This window comes from Hordeum vulgare, unplaced genomic scaffold (assembly GCF_904849725.1).
Source record: "Hordeum vulgare subsp. vulgare unplaced genomic scaffold, MorexV3_pseudomolecules_assembly, whole genome shotgun sequence".
Taxonomy (NCBI): domain Eukaryota; kingdom Viridiplantae; phylum Streptophyta; class Magnoliopsida; order Poales; family Poaceae; genus Hordeum; species Hordeum vulgare.
This window is the reverse complement of record NW_025422490.1, coordinates 372,648-395,226: the sequence shown is the minus strand read 5'-3', so window position 1 is coordinate 395,226 and position 22,579 is coordinate 372,648. Positions and strand designations below refer to the sequence as shown.

At 37.0% G+C, this 22,579-nt stretch overlaps 2 protein-coding genes and 3 non-coding genes across 5 annotated transcripts; 2 read left to right on the top strand and 3 right to left on the bottom strand.

Moving 5' to 3' along the window:
* Positions 1 to 1,153: 1,153 nt before the first annotated feature.
* TRNAT-UGU lies at positions 1,154 to 1,226 on the top strand. Its single transcript has one exon. It is a non-coding gene; the product is annotated as a tRNA-Thr (tRNA).
* A 1,215-nt stretch (positions 1,227 to 2,441) lies between these two features.
* On the bottom strand, positions 2,442 to 2,528 carry TRNAS-GGA. The gene has a single exon. It is a non-coding gene; the product is annotated as a tRNA-Ser (tRNA).
* Positions 2,529 to 9,807: 7,279 nt separating this feature from the next.
* LOC123417027 (ATP synthase subunit alpha, chloroplastic) lies at positions 9,808 to 14,714 on the bottom strand. The gene has a single exon (XM_045106875.1). The coding sequence runs from the start codon at positions 12,847 to 12,849 to the stop codon at positions 11,335 to 11,337; it is 1,515 nt and encodes a 504-aa protein (XP_044962810.1). The 5' UTR covers positions 12,850 to 14,714; the 3' UTR covers positions 9,808 to 11,334.
* On the top strand, positions 11,138 to 11,209 carry TRNAR-UCU. The gene has a single exon. It is a non-coding gene; the product is annotated as a tRNA-Arg (tRNA).
* A 2,226-nt stretch (positions 14,715 to 16,940) lies between the features above and the next one.
* LOC123417024 (DNA-directed RNA polymerase subunit beta'') lies at positions 16,941 to 22,088 on the bottom strand. The gene has a single exon (XM_045106872.1). The coding sequence runs from the start codon at positions 22,070 to 22,072 to the stop codon at positions 17,639 to 17,641; it is 4,434 nt and encodes a 1,477-aa protein (XP_044962807.1). The 5' UTR covers positions 22,073 to 22,088; the 3' UTR covers positions 16,941 to 17,638.
* Between the last annotated feature and the right edge of the window lie 491 nt (positions 22,089 to 22,579).

The window sequence follows — 22,579 nt, the reverse complement described above, 5'->3', positions numbered from 1 at the left end:
ATCCACTTTCTTTTTAAAAGTTCTCAAAACTTTGAATTTGAATTGAAGAATTTGATTATTCAATATTCGAATGGAGTGGATTCACAATAATTCAAAATAAAATTATGATATGAGTTTTTTATTTCATAATCATTTCGAATTTTATTTTGAAATTTTAAAAAAGATAAAGAACCTATATTATAATATGAGTTCTGTGATTAATCGTTTGCTATGTCAGTATCTATACGTGTTTATTAAATGTATAAAGTATAAAACCCCTCTTTCTCTAATTTAGAATTAGAAGGAATTCCACTAACAACACAACGTAATTAACTCGATTCGTTAGAACAGCTTCCATTGAGTCTCTGCACCTATCCTTTTCCTTTGTATTCTAGTTCGAGAATCCCTTCTCAAAACACGGATTTGGCTCAGGATTGCCCTTTTTTAATTCCAGGGTTTCTCTGAATTTGGAAGTTACCACTTAGCAGGTTTCCATACCAAGGCTCAATACAATCAAGTCCGTAGCGTCTACCGATTTCGCCATATCCCCACTTCCCTCTTCTTTGAGACCAGGATTCCTTGTGTAATTTCATCCATCTCTTAGTTTTTTTTTTTGAATCATTGAGTTCATCACTCAACGTAGTCTAGCAGTTCAGTTCGACTCTATTTGAGAGACCCCGCTTGCTTATTGCAATTCTGAATTACATTGATTCTATCCTTGATGTATTTGCAATTCAATCCGAATCAATATATCCAAAACTTTTTATCTCCCCCACCTCCCGTCTTACTTTTTTATAGTATTCGAAATTATACTATAACGCTGGATATTTATTCTTTTTTTCTAATCAGAATTATCAATTTTATTTACTCTGACTTTATGTTCCCCTTAGTGAAATATTAATCCTCAAATTATTAACAAATAATAAAGTCTATAATGATCGAATGAAAATACCCATAAAGTCTATAATTTTCTTTTTAAATATCCTATAGTTAAGCATATCAAGCTAACTTTATCTTTAAGAAGTTTTAGTATTTTTTTATTTAGTATTTTTTTATAAGTAGAACTTCAAATTTAGAACTAGTTAATAGCTAAGAGTAATAACTAATATCTGAGATTTTACGGATTTCCTATACTATACCTATTTCTATTTGTTACACTATTTCCGTTATGTAAGCCCACTTAGCTCAGAGGTTAGAGCATCGCATTTGTAATGCGAGGGTCATCGGTTCAAATCCGATAGTCGGCTTTTTTTTTCTCTATCGATGTTCTACGAACAAGAATCTCTTTTTTTCCGAATTAAATGGAGAATCCAGGATCTTTTATGTTTTTTACCTTACTATTTTGCTAGATACAAAACAATAAAATAAATAATATATATACAAAAAATACAAAAAATACAGATTTTGATGAAATTCCATTTTTTGTGGTACTTTAGTTGATTTTACTCTGTTTATCCTGTAGTTTAATTCAGTTTTAATTTCGATGTATTCTGTAATGTAAATACAATGAAATTAATTGTGTAAAATGAAATTTCAATAAAAAAAAGGAGTCTTCATGTCCCGTTATCGAGGACCTCGTTTAAAAAAAATACGCCGTTTGGGAGCTTTACCAGGACTCACTAGAAAAACACCTAAATCCGGAAGTAATCTTAAAAAAAAATTCAATTCTGGGAAAAAGGAGCAATATCGTATTCGTCTTCAAGAAAAACAGAAATTGCGTTTTCATTATGGTCTGACAGAACGACAATTACTTAGATATGTACATATCGCTGGAAAAGCAAAAAGGTCAACAGGCCAGGTTTTACTACAATTACTTGAAATGCGTTTGGATAATATCCTTTTTCGATTGGGTATGGCTTCAACCATTCCTGGGGCCCGCCAATTAGTCAACCATAGACATATTTTAGTTAATGGCCGTATAGTCAATATACCAAGTTTTCGTTGCAAACCCCGAGATATTATTACTACGAAAGATAACCAAAGATCAAAAGGTCTGGTTCAAAATTATATTGCTTCATCGGACCCGGGGAAATTGCCAAGCCATTTGACGATTGACACATTGGAATATAAAGGACTAGTAAATAAAATCCTAGATAGGAAGTGGGTCGGTCTCAAAATAAATGAGTTGTTAGTTGTAGAATATTACTCTCGTCAGACTTGAACTTAATGAAAAAAGGAAAGGTTCATAGAATTTTCTTCCCCTTCCCCTTTCCCCGAACTAAATAGCCCTAAGACCATTACCATTAATTCGTATTTTCCCATCAACTAGCTAAAATTGATTAACCCTAGGATTAGGATCCTTTTTGCTTTTTTCCTCTATGTTTACATACCACAGTAATTTGCTATAGAGAATTTTTAATTTCTATTAAATAAAAATAAGATAATATAAGATATTATTACTGGAATAAATTGCTATTTGATTTGATACATTGTGATCCTTAACGTTGATGAATTAAGAAAAACGGAAAGAGAGGGATTCGAACCCTCGGTAAACAAAAGTCTACATAGCAGTTCCAATGCTACGCCTTGAACCGCTCGGCCATCTTTCCTACATAACTTATTATGGAAAATAAACTGAGTGAATAGCGAGTTTTCTTATTCCTGCAGTACAGGTACAACCGCAACCGCTCGGGGGTTCCCTAGTTCTATTGGAAAAATTCCTTTTGATCTAGGTGGAAGGATACAGGATTTTTTACTAGAAATTGCGCTCGCTATAAAATAAAAGTTTTAATTTAGGTTTTCCCGCAACTAAAGAAAAAGAGAATGCAAGAATTCTTCTTATTGCATAATAAAATAAAGAAACCTTAGAATTCCGTTTGCATAAGATACGCTACACCATTGAAATCAAAAATAGAGTATGAGACAATTAATAACTTTGAAAACACGAAATAGTTGATGACATAAGTTGTTGTTCAGAAATAGGAAAGTGGAATGAAATCCAGTCTTAGTCAAATATTGCATATCTCTTCGTGTCCAAGCAGAAGGAAAAGGATACAATTTGAGCTGAGCGGAAAATCCATATCTCTCTTATCCATTTAAAACATATGGATTTAGAGCATATGGATCAATCTATTTATAATTATAAGAATCGAATGTGTTTGTTTTTATGTTATTTTGTGAAGGAATGAAAACAATTCTATATAGAATGGCTTGGGAATTATGCCTAGATCCCGTGTAAATGGAAATTTCATTGATAAGACCTTCTCAATTATAGCCAATATTTTATTGCGAATAATTCCGACAACCTCAGGAGAAAAAAAGGCATTTACTTATTATAGAGATGGTGCGATTTGACTCTTTTTTTTTTTGCTTTTTTTTAGACCTACCTATACCTCAGTCTTAGGAAAAAGAAAAGGGGTTGGCATAGAGAGAACCAAATTTGTAAAGCAAGCAAACCCACGCTTCGGGAAGGTGAGGCGAACTAACAATTCCTTCCGTCGTGTATCCTCGATTGATGCGGCTTCAGATACTTCAATTGTAGATTTGAGTATTGAGCGAAAGGTTACACCTACAGGATATGGTATGGTATGGATTACAGGCCACTCTATTAGTATCCGTAGGCAGCATAGGGGAGAAAAGCACTACACCTAGAAATAGGAATCAACAAGAGAAAAACTTTGGTAGAAATTACCCCTTTCCTGATCGGTATCAGGGCTGGGAAGAATGGTTGGGATAACAAACAACCATCAGGTTTGTACTTTGGATACCCCTATAACCATCAAAGATCGTTGAAGTAGCTAATTCCTCTAAATAGGAGGCGTTGAGAACAAAGAAATTATTGGAGCTATCGTTTTCCTCTAGCATTAATAGAATTCATTGGTGTTAAGAAAAACCTCTTGTGGGAAGGTTGGCTAGAGATTTCTTGGAAAAATACCAGCCCCTTTCGGTTCATAATGAGACGGGACTAATTCTATTTTGATTCTATAGATTAAGATTATTTCGCTTAGTACTATTATGTACAGAAGGGAGGAGCCGTATGAGATGAAAACCTCATGTACGGTTTTGGAACGGAGATTTTTTGAATAGAATGAACGACCGTAACGGATGTTGGCTCAATCCGAAGGAAATTATGCGGAAGCTTTGCAAAATTATTATGAAGCTACGCGACTAGAAATCGATCCCTATGATCGAAGTTATATACTCTATAACATAGGCCTTATACACACAAGCAATGGAGAGCATACAAAGGCTTTGGAATATTATTTCCGGGCACTAGAACGAAACCCCTTCTTACCGCAAGCTTTTAATAATATGGCCGTGATCTGTCATTACGTGCGACTATCTCCACTATAGAAAGACAAAAAAAGAGAGGATCAAATTTTCTAGTAAATACTGGAAAAAAGGGCTTTCTACATAGGGATCGTAAAAACAACGATTTTTCCCTATCAGCTGTAGGAAGGAAGGACACTTCACGAGAATCAAAAAACGAAGAAAGTATGGCCTATACTACTACTCTATGGATAAAGTTTCTCAAATTGATAGAGAAAGCACCGTAAAGATCAATTAGTGAGCGACTGGGTCGATACAACTAAAAAAAACTGCTTACTTATCCCATGATATGGGGCAAAATTTAGGAATCCGCTTATGTAATAGAGCCGATCCACTAAGGGATTAAGCAGCGGTGTAGTATCAGATCCCAAAGATAGTAAGTTCTTTTTTCTTTCTTATGGAAAAAAGTCTTTTTCAAGGATTCTATAGAGATTTCATATATGAAACCGGGATAGTTACCTTTCAGAAAATTTGAACGAAGGCTCTATATCTATCTATGCTTCATTCTTCTGAAGGTGGGAAAAAAGATCAAACTAATTATTGAGAAAAATTAGGGTTTGAAACTTAGGTAATTAATTTCTTCTGCTTAACACAAGAACAAATTGGATCGATTTTTGATAAATCGAATTCAGTTAAGATAGGGGAAATTAAGATAGCAATTTCTGAGCCGTATGAGGTAGGAAACTCTCAAGTACGGTTCTAAGGGAAGGAACTGCCTATTCCGACCGAGGAGAACAGGCCATTCTAGAGGGTGATTCGGAAATTGCGGAAGCTTGGTTTGATCAAGCTGCTGAATATTGGAAACAAGCTATAGCGCTTACTCCGGGAAATTATATTGAAGCACAAAACTGGTTGAAGATTACGAAGCGCTTTGAATTTGAATAAGACCATGCTCCTTTTTTTTCCTAAAATGGATGGTTTGGTTGTTGATCCATTAATCAAATAAATTAGGTCGTAAGATCGAATCAAGAATTTCATTATATCCATTTCTTATACCTTCTATTTTATAAGATATTTCATAAGAATAAACCATAGGGATAGGGTCTAGAATAGAAGTAATAAAGTGAATAAAAAAAAGGGGGCCAATCTAAATATTGCTAATATATTAGAACCATCTTATTAATAATTCTAATGAGTTATCTTGGAATTTAGAATCAAATAAAAAATAAAAAACCCTATATTATGCTCAAGGAAAGTAGATATAGATAGGAGCTTATGCCCTAAAAAAAAATACACTAGTTTCTTAAATTTAAAATAAAAAAGATTTTTTCTTACGCCGAGAAATATTTGTTTTTTCAAGATAAACAATGTCCGTTAGGCACCTAACCTTTATGTCATAATAGATCCGAACACTTGCCTCGGATTGACTTTAATATATAATTGCTCCAGTGAATAACTAAAAAAAAAGAAGGGTGGTAGTATAGTAAAGAAAAGAACTAATCACAATATCTATCTTTCAAAATCTATCTTTCAAAATCTATCTTTCAAAGATTCACTAAAAAAAAAGACAGTTGGCGGGTCTCTTTGTATGTCTTGTCCGGAAAGAGGAGGAGTTAATGATTATTCGTTCGCCGGAACCAGAAGTAAAAATTGTTGTGGATAGGGATCCTGTAAAAACATCTTTTGAGGAATGGGCGAGACCCGGCCATTTCTCAAGAACACTAGCTAAGGGCCCTGATACTACCACTTGGATCTGGAACCTACATGCTGATGCTCACGATTTCGATAGTCATACTGGTGATTTGGAGGAGATTTCTAGAAAAGTTTTTAGTGCTCATTTCGGGCAACTTTCCATTATCTTTCTTTGGTTGAGTGGCATGTACTTTCATGGTGCCCGTTTTTCCAATTATGAAGCATGGCTAAGTGATCCTACTCACATTGGACCCAGTGCTCAGGTAGTTTGGCCTATAGTAGGGCAAGAAATATTGAATGGTGATGTAGGTGGGGGTTTCCGAGGAATCCAAATAACCTCTGGTTTTTTTCAGCTTTGGCGAGCATCTGGAATAACTAGTGAATTACAACTCTATTGTACTGCAATTGGTGCATTGGTTTTTGCAGCGTTAATGCTTTTTGCTGGTTGGTTCCATTATCACAAAGCCGCTCCCAAATTGGCCTGGTTCCAAGATGTAGAATCCATGTTGAATCACCACTTAGCGGGATTATTAGGACTTGGGTCTCTTTCTTGGGCGGGACACCAAATTCATGTATCTTTACCAATTAACCAATTTCTTGACGCTGGGGTGGATCCTAAAGAGATACCACTTCCTCATGAATTTATCTTGAATCGGGACCTTTTGGCTCAACTTTATCCTAGTTTTGCCGAAGGAGCAACCCCTTTTTTCACTTTAAATTGGTCCAAATACGCAGAATTTCTGACTTTTCGTGGAGGACTAGATCCAGTAACCGGTGGTCTCTGGCTGACCGATATTGCACACCATCATTTAGCTATTGCTATTCTTTTCCTAATCGCAGGTCATATGTATAGGACCAACTGGGGTATTGGCCATGGACTTAAAGATATTTTGGAGGCTCACAAGGGCCCATTTACAGGACAAGGCCATAAGGGTCTTTATGAAATCTTAACAACGTCATGGCATGCTCAATTATCTCTTAACCTAGCTATGCTAGGCTCTACAACCATTGTTGTAGCTCATCATATGTATTCTATGCCTCCCTATCCATACCTAGCTACTGACTATGGTACACAACTTTCCTTGTTCACACACCACATGTGGATTGGCGGATTTCTAATAGTCGGTGCTGCTGCACATGCAGCAATTTTTATGGTAAGAGACTATGATCCAACTACTCGATACAACGATCTATTAGATCGCGTCCTTAGACACCGCGATGCAATCATATCCCACCTTAACTGGGTATGTATATTTCTAGGTTTTCACAGTTTTGGCTTGTACATTCATAATGATACCATGAGTGCTTTAGGCCGTCCACAAGATATGTTTTCGGATACCGCCATACAATTACAACCTATCTTTGCTCAATGGGTACAAAATATCCATGCTACTGCGCCTGGCGTAACAGCTCCTGGTGCAACAACAAGTACTAGCTTAACGTGGGGAGGCGGCGAGTTAGTAGCAGTAGGTGGCAAAGTGGCTTTGTTACCGATTCCATTAGGAACCGCAGATTTTTTAGTCCATCACATTCATGCATTTACCATACATGTGACTGTATTAATACTTTTGAAAGGTGTTTTATTTGCTCGGAGTTCCCGTTTGATACCCGATAAAGCAAATCTAGGTTTTCGCTTTCCTTGCGATGGGCCTGGCCGAGGGGGAACATGTCAAGTATCTGCTTGGGATCATGTTTTCTTAGGTTTATTCTGGATGTACAATGCAATTTCGGTAGTCATTTTCCATTTCAGTTGGAAAATGCAGTCGGATGTTTGGGGTACCATAAGTGATCAAGGGGTGGTAACTCATATTACAGGGGGAAACTTTGCACAGAGTTCCATTACGATTAATGGGTGGCTTCGAGATTTCTTGTGGGCACAGGCATCGCAAGTCATTCAGTCTTATGGTTCTTCATTATCTGCATATGGTCTTTTTTTCTTAGGTGCTCATTTTGTCTGGGCCTTCAGTTTAATGTTTTTATTCAGCGGCCGTGGTTATTGGCAAGAACTCATTGAATCTATCGTTTGGGCTCATAACAAATTAAAAGTTGCTCCTGCTACTCAGCCTAGAGCCTTGAGCATTATACAAGGACGTGCTGTAGGAGTAACCCATTACCTTCTGGGTGGAATTGCCACGACATGGGCATTCTTCTTAGCGAGAATTATTGCAGTAGGATAGTGGCTAGGAGGATTTGAAAGGCATTATGGAATTAAGATTTCCCAGGTTTAGCCAAGGCTTAGCTCAGGACCCCACTACTCGTCGTATTTGGTTTGGTATTGCTACCGCACATGATTTCGAAAGTCATGATGATATTACTGAAGAACGTCTTTATCAGAACATTTTTGCTTCTCACTTTGGGCAATTAGCAATAATCTTTCTATGGACGTCCGGAAATCTGTTTCATGTAGCTTGGCAAGGAAATTTTGAATCATGGATACAGGATCCTTTACACGTAAGACCTATTGCTCATGCGATTTGGGATCCTCATTTTGGTCAACCCGCTGTGGAAGCCTTTACTCGAGGAGGTGCTGCTGGTCCAGTGAATATTGCTTATTCTGGGGTTTATCAGTGGTGGTATACAATAGGATTACGCACCAATGAAGATCTTTATACTGGAGCTCTTTTTCTATTATTTCTTTCTACGCTGTCCTTAATAGCGAGTTGGTTACATCTACAACCCAAATGGAAACCAAGCCTTTCGTGGTTCAAAAACGCGGAATCTCGTCTCAATCATCATTTGTCAGGACTTTTCGGGGTAAGTTCTTTGGCTTGGACAGGACATTTAGTTCATGTTGCTATTCCCGCATCCAGGGGGGAGTACGTTCGATGGAATAATTTCTTAGATGTATTACCCTATCCCCAGGGGTTGGGACCCCTTTTGACGGGTCAGTGGAATCTTTATGCCCAAAACCCTGATTCGAGTAATCATTTATTTGGTACCGCTCAAGGAGCGGGAACTGCCATTCTAACTCTTCTTGGGGGATTCCATCCACAAACACAAAGTTTGTGGCTGACTGATATGGCTCACCATCATTTAGCTATTGCATTTATTTTTCTCATTGCCGGTCACATGTATCGAACTAACTTCGGAATTGGGCACAGTATTAAAGATCTTTTAGAAGCGCATACTCCTCCGGGGGGTCGATTAGGGCGTGGGCATAAGGGCCTTTATGACACAATCAACAATTCGATTCATTTTCAGTTAGGTCTTGCTCTAGCTTCTTTAGGGGTTATTACTTCCTTAGTAGCTCAACATATGTACTCTTTACCTCCTTATGCATTCATAGCACAAGACTTTACTACTCAAGCTGCTTTATATACTCATCACCAATATATTGCGGGGTTCATCATGACAGGGGCTTTTGCTCATGGAGCTATTTTTTTCATTAGGGATTACAATCCGGAACAGAATGAGGATAATGTATTGGCAAGAATGTTAGACCATAAAGAAGCTATCATATCTCATTTAAGTTGGGCTAGCCTCTTTCTAGGATTCCATACCTTGGGCCTTTATGTTCATAACGACGTCATGCTTGCTTTTGGTACTCCAGAAAAGCAAATCTTGATCGAACCTATATTTGCCCAATGGATACAATCTGCTCATGGCAAGACGACATATGGGTTCGATATACTCTTATCTTCAACGAATGGCCCCGCTTTCAATGCGGGTCGAAGCCTATGGTTGCCCGGATGGTTGAATGCTGTTAATGAGAATAGTAATTCGCTTTTCTTAACAATAGGACCTGGGGATTTCTTGGTTCATCATGCTATTGCTCTAGGTTTGCATACAACTACATTGATTTTAGTAAAGGGCGCTTTAGACGCACGCGGTTCCAAATTAATGCCGGATAAAAAGGATTTTGGGTATAGTTTTCCTTGTGACGGCCCAGGGCGCGGCGGTACTTGTGATATTTCTGCTTGGGACGCATTTTATTTGGCAGTTTTCTGGATGTTAAATACCATTGGGTGGGTTACTTTTTATTGGCATTGGAAACATATCACATTATGGCAGGGCAACGTTTCACAATTTAATGAATCCTCCACTTATTTGATGGGATGGTTAAGAGATTACCTATGGTTAAACTCTTCACAACTTATCAATGGATATAATCCTTTTGGGATGAATAGTTTATCGGTATGGGCTTGGATGTTCTTATTTGGACATCTTGTTTGGGCTACTGGATTTATGTTCTTAATTTCTTGGCGGGGGTATTGGCAGGAATTAATTGAGACTTTAGCATGGGCTCATGAACGCACACCTTTAGCTAATTTAATTCGCTGGAGAGATAAGCCTGTGGCTCTTTCCATTGTGCAAGCAAGATTGGTTGGATTAGCTCACTTTTCCGTGGGTTATATATTCACTTATGCAGCTTTCTTGATTGCCTCAACATCAGGCAAGTTTGGTTAATTTAGTTTGTTTTTTTGTACTGTATCAGCACCTAGTTCATTACTCTTGATAGAGAGGGAGGATCCGCCTTCTTAAATTTCTTTTTCTATTTATTTTTCCATCTAGGATTAGAACCGTATACTTGATAATAATAGCAACGGCACATTATGGCAAAAAAGAGTTTGATTCAGAGGGAGAAGAAGCGGCAGAAATTAGAACAGAAATATCATTTGATTCGTCAATCTTTAAAAAAAAAGATAAGAAGCAAAGTTTCTCCCTTGAGTTTGAGTGAAAAAACGAAAATGCGAGAAAAATTGCAATCCCTACCGCGTAATAGTGCACCTACACGCCTTCATCGACGTTGTTTTTTGACCGGAAGACCTAGAGCTAACTATCGACATTTTGGGCTATCCGGACACGTACTTCGAGAAATGGTTTATGAATGTTTATTACCGGGTGCAACAAGATCCAGTTGGTAAGGATAAAATACCCTTTCGTATTTGTATGGATTTCTGGAATTGATAATCATAGAGGAGCCCTCTTTACCATTCTGTATAAATGGACTATTCTATTTGTATAGATATGGTAGAGGGACGTATCGAACCCTCTTTTATCCACTAGTTACCCCTCTTTAGTTTAAGAGTATAGAGCAGTTTGGTAGCTCATAAGTCTCATAACCTTGGGGTTGCGGGTTCGATTCCCACTACCGGCCCCATACTCCTTCTTTAATGATATATGCATGATATATACATCATCCATTTGTATCTGGATTTTTTGATTTCCTAAAAGAGTTTTGGTCTAACAGTTTTTTCTCGGAAGAAGACAACAAATAAAAGAAAGAATAAAAGAAAGAATAAAATACGAAAGAAAAGCGTCCATTGTCTAATGGATAGGACAGAGGTCTTCTAAACCTTTGGTATAGGTTCAAATCCTATTGGACGCAATCTTATTTCTATCTATTCTTTAAATAACTATACTAAACTAAAAACAAAGAAAACTTTTTTGCATGATTCAAATAACAAGAGTAGACATGCAAAATAACAAGAGTAGATATGCCAAATTTATTTGTTACTGAAGGGAAAACCGTTCCAGCTGTTCCTGAATAGCTTCCTTCAAAAGGATTTCCGCTTGCTCGGTGAATGTCTTGCTAGAAGATATAATTTCTTGGAATTGAGGTTTAGTATCTTTTAGGTGTTTACGTAACTCATCCAGAAATTTATTTACCTGTTCGATTTCTAACGAATCAAGATATCCTCTTGTTCCGGTATAAATAGTAGCTATCTGCTCTTCCACTGGGAGAGGATTTGCCTGGGATTGTTTAAGCAATTCCCTTAATCGTCGACCCCTTGCCAATTGATTCTGACTTGTTTTATCGAGAGCAGAGGCGAATTGTGCAAAGGCTTGTAACTCTGCGAATTGAGCTAGTTCCAATTTTGATTTGCCAGCTACTTGTTTCATGGCTTTAATTTGAGCCGCGGATCCTACTCTGGAAACAGAAATACCCACATTAATAGCGGGTCGAATTCCGGCATTGAATAGATCCGCCGATAAGAATATTTGTCCATCTGTAATGGAGATTACATTAGTAGGAATATAGGCGGAAACGTCTCCAGATTGAGTCTCAACTATTGGTAAAGCGGTCATACTTCCTTCGCCTAAAAGAGAATTTAATTTAGCGGCTCTTTCTAAAAGGCGTGAATGCAAATAAAAAACATCCCCTGGATAAGCCTCACGGCCGGGAGGTCTTCTTAATAGAAGGGACATTTGGCGATAAGCTTGTGCCTGTTTGGAGAGATCATCATAAATTATTAAAGTATGCCGTTCGCGGTACATAAAATACTCAGCCAGGGCTGCTCCCGTATAAGGAGCGAGGTATTGTAATGTAGCAGGTGAATCCGCCATTTCAGCTACTACAATAGTGTATTCCATGGCCCCCTCCTCATGGAAAGTAGTTACTACTTGAGCTACGGAGGATGCTCTTTGACCGATAGCTACATAAACACATATTACACCTTGCCCTTTTTGATTGAGAATTGTATCTGTAGCTACTGCTGTTTTGCCAGTCTGTCTGTCCCCAATAATTAACTCTCGCTGACCGCGCCCTATAGGAATCATCGAATCGATAGCAATAAGCCCTGTTTGAAGAGGTTCGTATACGGAACGCCTGGAAATTATACTTGGAGCAGGAGATTCAATTAAGCGAGATTCGGAAGCTATAATTTCGCCTTTCCCATCAATAGGTTTAGCCAGAGCATTTACAACACGACCCAAGTAAGCCTCACTCACGGGTATCTGAGCAATTCTTCCTGTTGCTTTTACAAAACTGCCCTCTTGTATCATCAACCCATCGCCCATTAATACAATCCCAACATTTTTGGATTCCAAATTCAGAGCAATACCCCTAGTACCTTCTGCAAATTGGACTAATTCACCCGACATTATTTCACCAAGACCTATAATACGAGCAATCCCATCCCCCACTTGAACTACGCGACCTATATTCTCAATCCCTACTTTCCTATTATATTGTTCAATACGTTCGCGGAGAATTTTATGAATTTCGTCGACTCGAAGGGTTGCCATTAGTGTTTCTTGACTCTTTTTTCGAAAGCAAGGGGAAAAATAATGCCTAAATTCTAAACGAAAGTAGAAGTTCAAGGCCTAATTAATTTAATTATCTCTTCCATTCCAGGGACCCGAGAATGCCAATATTAGCACGAATCGTACGGAAATGTAACTCGGTATTCAAACAACTATTCAGAGTTCCTAGAGCTCCTTGTACGGCCTGTTGGAAAACCCGCTGTCGGACCTGATTCATTGCCCTTTGTTTTTCAAAATAAAGGGTTTCGTTTTTAGACTTTTCTAATTGTTCCAAACTAATAGAAGTAGCATTAATCAAATTTGCTTTTTCTCGTTCTATCTCAGAGTATCCATTCATTCGATACTCATCCGCTTCTAGTTCGACTTTCTGTAATCGAATCCGAGCTTTTTCGAGTTGCTCAATGGTCCCTCTACGCAATTCTTCTGAATTTCGAATAGTACTCAAGATCCTCTGTTTTCGATTATCTAATAAATCTTTTAATGAAAGTAGATTATTTTGTAAGTTTACAACTTTTATGATCTCTTCCCGAACCAAACATGAATCTTTCGATTCATTTGGCTCTCACGCTCCTTTTTTTCTTTTTTTGCTATAGCAATTTCCATATCTTTTTTTAAGTATAAGTAATGAGCCTATCCTCTATCTTATTTTTTATGTTTATATTTCAATATACCGAAACCTATATAAGACTAGATAAATATTAAGAGGACTCTTCCGCCTAGATAAAAATATATCATGGTCAGCAAAGTTGTTTCTTTATTTATATTTGCCCTTTAGTTAATAATTTCAATTTCATTAAGAAAAACTAACTAAATAAATGGAAAATGAAAATTAATAGAATTCTTTTTTTTTTTTCTTCAAATCCAAAAAATTTCTCTTTTTTATACATAGGTCGTCGATTCGGCATTGGTTAAAAAAGGGCAGGGTGCCCCTTCTTTTTTTTTCTAGTAAATAGTTCAAACCATTTTATCGATATGAGTGTTCTATATCAGATAAATTTTACATTAGCTATTTCCCGTTTAAATTCGGTACTAATACTAATATAGTTGTAGAAAGAGTACCTCTTTTTGCCTGGACTTCAAGCAGTTTAGCTTTAACCGTGTTAATGGTCTCACATTCTTGGTTTATAGAGAATCAAAATTGATTTACCAATGAGTCGCGAAATGCTATGGTTCTTCCATATGATTTCTGAATTTATTCAGAAGTAATTCGTCGAGATCGTGCACCCTTTTCTTATTTATCCGAAAAATACTAAAAAATATTCTAAAGTGCAGCCGGATAGATCCAATCTATTCTTGAAATAGACAACTCGCACACACTCCCTTTCCAAAAAAAATCAAAACACCAACCACTACAGTTAGATTTATTAGATTTGTTGCTAAAATATCGGTATTAAGCCCGAAACTGCCAGCGGATGGCCAGTGAGCTAAAAAAACGAAAGAATGGGTTACATTTTTCATATGCTCTCCTCTTATAGATAGGACGAACAAAGAACAAAGTTTTTCGATCACTTACTTCGCTCGCCCTTTTTTGATCGGTTTTTTTAATGCAAATAGATTCAATCTAGTAATTTCTTTTAGATTAAGTCTTAGGTCTTGTTTGACCGGTGAAAGGCTTCCTTTGTTGAAATGTTCCGTTCCCAAAATTCCTAAAATAAAAGGAAAAAACTTTCCACTTTCCTAAACTAAGGACGGGAAATAAGAAGGCGAGCATATCTTCTAAATTAATCATACTCAACTCAGCCCTTCCTAGAATGCGGTATTATCTGTCCCGATAAATAGATAATTCCAGGAGTAATAAATAGGAGTAAATTAAATAAAGTATTGATATAATTGGAATTGCGGAAGCAAATACCAATTTACTAAAAAAAGAAAAAAGTATCTAATCGAAATCGAAAGAACTTTTTTTTTTAGGATTAAACAAAAGGGTTCGCAAATAAAAGCGCTAGTGCCACAACTAGTCCATAAATTGTTAAAGCTTCCATAAAAGCTAGACTAAGCAATAAAGTACCTCGTATTTTACCTTCTGCTTCTGGCTGTCTCGCAATACCTTCTACAGCTTGTCCTGCAGCAGTACCTTGACCAACTCCAGGTCCAATAGAAGCAAGCCCTACGGCCAATCCAGCAGCAATAACAGAAGCAGCAGCAATTAGTGGATTCATGGTGAGTAGTTCCTCGTGTCAAAAAAAAAGAAATGGTTAAGGATACAATCAACCAAAAAATTCTTACTTCTAAGCTCTATTGGGGAGAAGTAAAGTAACTAAAAAGTACAAATTGAAATCAAATTGAAATGTGAATTGTCCGAACTACATAGAAGGGAATTCTATATCCATATATCGGATTAGATAATGAATCTAACCTAGGAATATATAATATAATATCAATATCCTATATACATTTGTTTCTTCTATTTTGTTTGCATATTTTCTCATTTTCTATTGAATCGGATTCTAAAATCATTGCTTAAAGTGGAAACCCGCATAAAAGAGGACTCCACTTATAGATATTAAGGATATTTATTATAGTATAGATCTAGCCTGACTCCACCCTCCTTAATGCATATATACTTTGAAAATTCCATAATATAGTCTATTCTATTCTCTCTCCTACAACTCTAGGCTATATATTCATACGCATTTCTAACTATTGCAACCAAGCAGATTATCTGGAACCATGCATGAATTGAGCTAAGCTGAAAAAAAAAATACTATATTCCAAAACTAGTCAATTCAATGATGACCCTCCATGGATTCACCTATATAGGCTGCGGCTAATGTTGCAAAAATAAGAGCTTGAATACCGCTTGTAAATAATCCAAGAAACATGACCGGTATAGGGATTACTAAGGGGACTAAAGAAACAAGAACAACAACGACTAATTCATCCGCCAATATATTCCCGAAAAGTCGAAAGCTAAGCGATAATGGTTTTGTGAAATCTTCTAGGATGTTAATTGGTAAAAGGATTGGGGTTGGTTTAATATATTTCTCGAAATAGCTCAATCCTTTTTTGCTAAGACCAGCATAAAAATATGCCGCTGACGTGAGTAAAGCTAAAGCAACAGTAGTATTTATATCATTCGTGGGCGCTGCTAATTCCCCATGGGGTAACTCTATAATTTTCCAAGGTAAAAGAGCACCCGACCAATTTGAAACAAAAATAAAAAGGAACATAGTTCCAATAAAGGGAACCCAGGGACCATATTCTTCTCCAATCTGAGTTTTGCTCAAGTCTCGAATAAACTCAAGGACATATTCAAAAAAATTCTGCCCGTCGGTCGGGATGGTTTGTGGATTCCGAACAGCTATGACAACTGAACCTAGCAAGATAGTAATTACGACCCAAGAAGTGATGAGTACCTGGGCATGAATTTGAAAACCTCCTATTTGCCAATAGAAGTGTTGGCCTACTTCTACACCCGATATATCGTATAACCCCTTGAGTGTTTTAATGGAACAAGGTATAATATTCATATTGTCCTCTGATAAAAATTGAACTTCAAAAAAGGAATTCTTTTGATTCAACCATCTCTTTCTCAACTCAGCAACTTGAACTATTAATTTGATATTTAGGATACCAAGAAAGCACATCAGATCATAATATATATCAATACCCTCTAATATATATCAATATTCCCCTTCTTTTTTCTATGCAAAACAAATTCTATGCAAAAAAAGATATAGTAAGTCATTCCATAAATCTACGCAGTTGTCCAAGAATTCACTATATATTCTTAATCAACGATTTCTTATATAGAGAGAACGGCCCTCACAAATTGAAAATACTAATTTGTTAAGAATCAATCGAATTGAAGTCATAGTGTCATCGTTGGCTGGAATCGATATATTCGCGAGATCCGGGTCACAATTTGTATCGACTAAAGAAATAGTAGGAATTCCCAAAATGGCACATTCCCGAAGAGCTATATACTCTTTTTGCTGATCAAGGACGATCACAATGTCTGGCAATCTCGTCATATATTTGATCCCGCCGAGATACCTTTGTAAGGTAGATAATTTTCTCTTCAAGATTGCCACATCTCTTTTTGGGAGATGGTGGAATTTTCCCATTTTTTCTTCCGCTCTTAAGTCTCTAAATTGAGAAAGTCTAGTTTTCGTAATCGACCAATTCGTTAACATACCACTGAACCACTTTTTATTAACATAATGACAACGAGCCCTTATTGCAGCTGATGCTACTAAATCTGTTGCTCTTTTTTTGGTACCAACAATTAAGAAACTTTTTCCCTGACTTGCTGCATCAAAAACTAAATCACAAGCTTCTGATAAAAAACGGGCCGTTCTAGCGAGATTTATAATATGAGTACCTTTACGCTTTGCCGAAATGTAAGGGGCCATTTTAGGATTCCATTTCTTAATACCATGACCAAAATGAACTCCTGCTTCTATCATCTCTTTCAAATTAATGTTCCAATATCTTCTTGTCATTTTTTCCACACTTCCTTTTTTTTTCATCCTAACATTCCATTACGGAATTTATTTCTTTTTGAAGATTAAGAAAGATCCGAAATAGCTTGAAATAAATAAAATAATAATTGTTCTGAGAGAACCTTGTACTAAGAGTTGGCCATTGATACATTGATACATGGTATAAACAAAACCTTAATTTAATGAATTAACTGACTTGTTTTACTTATTAAAATAAAAATCTTAAAAATCTAAAATTTAACCTGTTAGTGTTCTAAGTTCAAAAGTCTAGTAAAGTAAAAAATATGTTTTATGTATCCTTAGGGTTAAATGTTAAATGGGGGTTTTTATGTCTCATAAAAATTGTTTGTTACGTCAGAATCTGAAGAAACTAATTCTGTATGGAGAAACAAAAAATCTCTCATTTCCGACGCGAATAGATTTTTTTTTTTTATTTCGAAATAAAGGTTCTTGTCTTGTGGGGAACGATGCACAAATTTTTGGAATCCGGTACCAACAGGTATAATCCCCCCCAGAACTACGTTTTCTTTCAAGCCTTTCAACCAATCAATGCGACCTCGTAGGGCAGCTTTTGCTAAAACTCGAGCAGTTTCTTGAAAACTTGCTTCAGATATGAAACTTTGGGTATTCAGGGAAGCCCTTGTTATTCCCAATAAGATTGCCCGATAATAGATCGATTCATCCAAAGCTCGCCCTGCTCGTTCCGCTCGCAATAGTCCGATTAATTCCCCAGGCGAAAAAACATTAGACATTCCATCTTCGGAAACCCGCACTTTTGATGTTACTTGGCGTATAATAATCTCTATATGTCTATTATGGATCTGTACCCCTTGGGATCGATAAACCTTTTGGATTTTATTAACCAAAGAAATACGACTTTGGGCTATGGTTAGCTCAGCTCCAATCAAGAATCCCCAAGGGACCCCAAGAATTCTTGGTATACGCTCATTCCAATCCTCAATTCTCCTTTCGAGATTGGGGGATAATGAATCAATTGAACGCGCTTCAAAGATTTGTTCCACTTTTGGAAGACCTTGCGTTATGTCACTAGATCTCGATTTTTCATATATAAACGTAACTAACCTATCTCCCTTGTAAAGGATTTCTCCATAATGACCATTAACAGTTGCTCCTGTAGTGGCCAAATAAGGTTTAGCTGCTCTTATAACAAAGGAATCCATATTTACACTGAAAATTTGACCAGATTTTTTTATGTGCGATTTAAATAGACATACATTTTCACAAATAAATTGTCCAAGGTGAATTATTGCCAATGTCTCTTCCCAAGAATCATGATGGACAAAGTGACAATTCAAAAGGAATGGATCCAACATTATGTTACTATCGAAATTGGAAATCCTTTTATTTTCATCTATTAAAGAGTATTTAAGTTCTTGAAGTACTTGGAAGGTTTGTTTCAAATTGTCAACGAACAAATATTTTTTTAGCAGGATTTTATTATGCGTTAGTAAATAGTAAGATGAAGAAAAATGCGATATACTAGCTACAATAGCCCCTAAGGGCCCAAAAATTTCTAGAATAGGAATTCTAGGATTCCATTCTTTTATCGCATTGGGATGTTTTGAATTCTTGAATAAACCAATTCGAGAACAGTTGGATGCCGACAAAATCATCAAAGATTGGTATTCTTTATTTCGATTCAACAAAGTGCCAATAGCTTCTTGATGTTGGCTAAGTGATTCAATCTTCGCCTTGGAATAAAAAGAATTGCTATTGGCGCGATCTAACCTATTATGGGGAGTCGGTCCTCCACTTGTCCTATCATACCTTTTTCGTGTATACGAAATAGTGGACTTGACTAACTCAATTCTTAGGAAATCGCGAATAAGATCATTTGCTCTTACCTCAACAAGGGAAGCACCAGCCTTTTCTTTTTCTTCTTGTTCCCAATTCACTACTAAGCAAGTTCTAACAAATTGACTATTTGTGTGATAAATTCTTTGAGTTAACTTGCTATTTTCATGATAAATAAAATTGACAAGTCGAATTTGGAGATTATTTTCTTCTTGCAAGAGATCCTGCGGGAAAAGTGTTGCTAAATTTCTTCCTTCGTCCATTTCATATGCCACTGTAGGGCGAACGGAAACAAAATACTTTTCCTTGCTCTTGAGAATTTTTTTCCGTTGAACATAGACCCAATTTTTCTTTTTTTTTGATTCCTTAGAATCTTTTTTTTGTCTTTCTGGCGGTATCAAACACCCACCTAATATCTTATCTGCCTCTTCAGGAAAATGAATATCTCCGGAAAATATTTTGAGTTCCGTATGGCTTTTTTTTCTCTTCACTCGGACCAGTCCGCCTAGTCCACTTCTTGTATTTTTTGTGAGTTGTGTATCCACTCCAATAATACTATTGTCAAGTATCTTTAGGGATGAAGATCTCGGCAAGATATGAAGTTCTTGAAGAATGAAAAAAAACCGATCTACTTCTTTTTGGTATTTTAGACTAAATTCTTTTGTTCCTCGATGCTCAATCAAACCCTCTTTTTTTAAGATGGAATCTTCCTCTGGGCTCTCGTATTCGTCCTCTGAGTCTTCTTCTGAGTCTTCCTCTAAAGTACCATATTTTTCCTCGCCGCTTTCCCCGGGGCTGCCATATTCGTCTTCTGAGTCTTCTTCTAAAGTTCCATATTCGTCCTCTTGGGTCCTATATTTGCTCTCTGGGTTCCCATATTCCTCTTCTGAGTCTTTCTCTAAAGTCCTATATTCGTTCTCTGGGTTCCCATATTTGTTTTCTGGGCTCCCATATTCGTTTTCTAGGGTTTCATATTCGTATTCGTCTTCTAGGATTCCATATTTAGATTCTTCTAGGGTTTCATATTCGTCCTCTCGGGTCCTGTATTCGTGTTCTAGGGTCTCATATTCCTCTTCTGAGTCTTCCGCTCGAGTCCTATATTCTTCTTCTAGGGTCCTATATCTAAATTTAACAATTCCTGAACCCTTTTTATCTTTTCTGTATCGGGGATCGTCAAAATAAGCAAAAATAGTATTTCTACGTAAAACACCCATAAAGGGGATTTCAATCGAAATCCCAAAACAGGATATTAGTTCTTTCTCTTGTTCTTGATGATATTGTAATGGAATGACGAACCTATTTCTTCGCTTTTTCGCCAACAAATCTGAATTATCTTGAAAAATAGAAGGATAGATCAAATTCCAATGGCCATTGGACATGATTCGATCCGACGTTGAATAATCAAGAATTTCCCTATCTTTTTTACCATAAGTATTCATTTGATCTTGATCCTTGTGGAGTGAAAAAGACGCTATACTGGATCTGCACATACTTACGGATAATATCCATAAATGGCTTGTTTTTGGTAATCGACGAAGATTACCATATTGATATTCGGGCGCATGGTAAACATCAGTACTCCAGTGCATTTCGCCGTCTGATTCAGAATAAATATGCTTTTGTACCCTTTCTTTAAAATGTAAAGTGGACGTTCCGGCACGAATCTCCGCAATTACTTGTTCAGATTTTACATATTGATCATTTTGCACTAGAATCAAGCTTTTTGAGGGAATATTCACACTATATAGAATATCTTGACTCTGAATAGTTACATGCAAGTCTATATAACATAGAAAAGCAGGCTGTCCATGACGGGTACGTGTGGGGTGAACCAAATTCTCATTGAATTGGATTTTTCCATTCGAAGGGGATCGTACAAGGTCGGCAGTACCCCCTGTGAATACTCCGCCAGTATGAAAAGTTCTTAATGTTAGTTGAGTCCCTGGCTCCCCAATTGATTGACCCGCAATAATACCTACGGCTTCTCCCAATTCCACCAGATCACTATGAGTAGGACTCCGGCCATAGCATAATTGACAGATCCAAGAAGTGCTTCGGCAAGTAAAGGGGGTTCTAATATATATTGGTTGTGCTCGAAATGGTTGTGCTCGAAAGGCAGTTATGAATCGATTGACTAATCCAATTCCAATATCTTGATTTCGCGCGGCAATGCATCGTGAACCGATATATATATCGTCTGCTAATACACGACCAATTAGTGTTTGGACAAAAAGTTTTTCCGTCATCCCATTTTGAGGACTTACAGAAATACCTCGGATAGTACCACAATCTCTTCTACGCACAATAATATGTTGAACTACTTCAACAAGTCTACGTGTAAGATATCCAGCATCTGCTGTTCGTACAGCAGTATCTACAACCCCTTTGCGGGCTCCATAGCAGGAAATTATATATTCTGTCAAAGAAAGTCCCTCGCGTAAATTGCTTTGAATAGGTAAATCAATCATTTGTCCTTGAGGGTCCGACATTAATCCTCTCATACCTACTAATTGGTGTACTTGAGATGCATTTCCTCTGGCTCCTGAAAAAGACATTAGATAGACTGGATTAGAAGGATCCGTTATCCGAAAATTTGAATTCATTTCTTGTTTCAAATATTCACTTGTCGCATACCATATCTCAACAGATTGGCGTAATTTTTCTACCGCGTGTACAGCCCCATAATAATAGTGTTTCTCCAAAAGAAAACTCTGTTGTTCCGCGTCTTGGACTAACCATCCCTTAGAGGGTATTGTTAAAAGATCCTCGATTCCTAACGAAATCGATGTAGTAGTGGCTTGATAGAAGCCCAGAGTCTTTAGTTGATCCAGTATATGGGATGTATATCCCATTCCAAAATGATCTATTAATCTGCTAATAAGTCGTTTCATACCAGTTCCGTCTATCTCTTTATTATGAAAGACCAGATTGGCCCGTTCCGCCATACATAAGTACCCCCTTTTCGGCTGAGTAGGATTCGACAATTGCTGAGTAGGATTCGACAATGGGCCTGAGTCAGTGATTCGAAAATTTAATTAACTTAATTGCCTCAATCTCAATCTGGATTCGCGTGGCAAATAATGATGATACTAGGGAAATCGGAATGCCCCCCGAAAGCAAAGGGGAGGGGCATCGCCGAATCTAACTTTCTTGTTTAGGTAGTGTATGAATAGGCCTGACTAAATCCTTGTACGGCTTCCTCTATTTCTCTATAAAAAGAAATATGACCAAGAGTGGTTCGAATGTATATCGAACGAATTTCTTTTTTTCTATTTCCCATTATTAGATAGTGAGCATAAATCTCATGATAAGTCCCCAAAGATTCATATTGAATTTCAATCGGAACTTCTCTTGACCCAATGACGCGTTGATCCAGGTTCCATCGTAGCCACAAGGGACTATCTAAACTGATTAGTTTTTGTCTATAAGCTCCCAGTGCATCATAAGAACTA

What these genes read in the sequence shown, in the direction of transcription:
- LOC123417027 (XM_045106875.1), bottom strand. Translation starts at nt 12,849, where the DNA reads ATGGCAACCCTTCGAGTCGACGAAATTCATAAAATTCTCCGCGAACGT.
- LOC123417024 (XM_045106872.1), bottom strand. Translation starts at nt 22,072, where the DNA reads ATGGCGGAACGGGCCAATCTGGTCTTTCATAATAAAGAGATAGACGGA.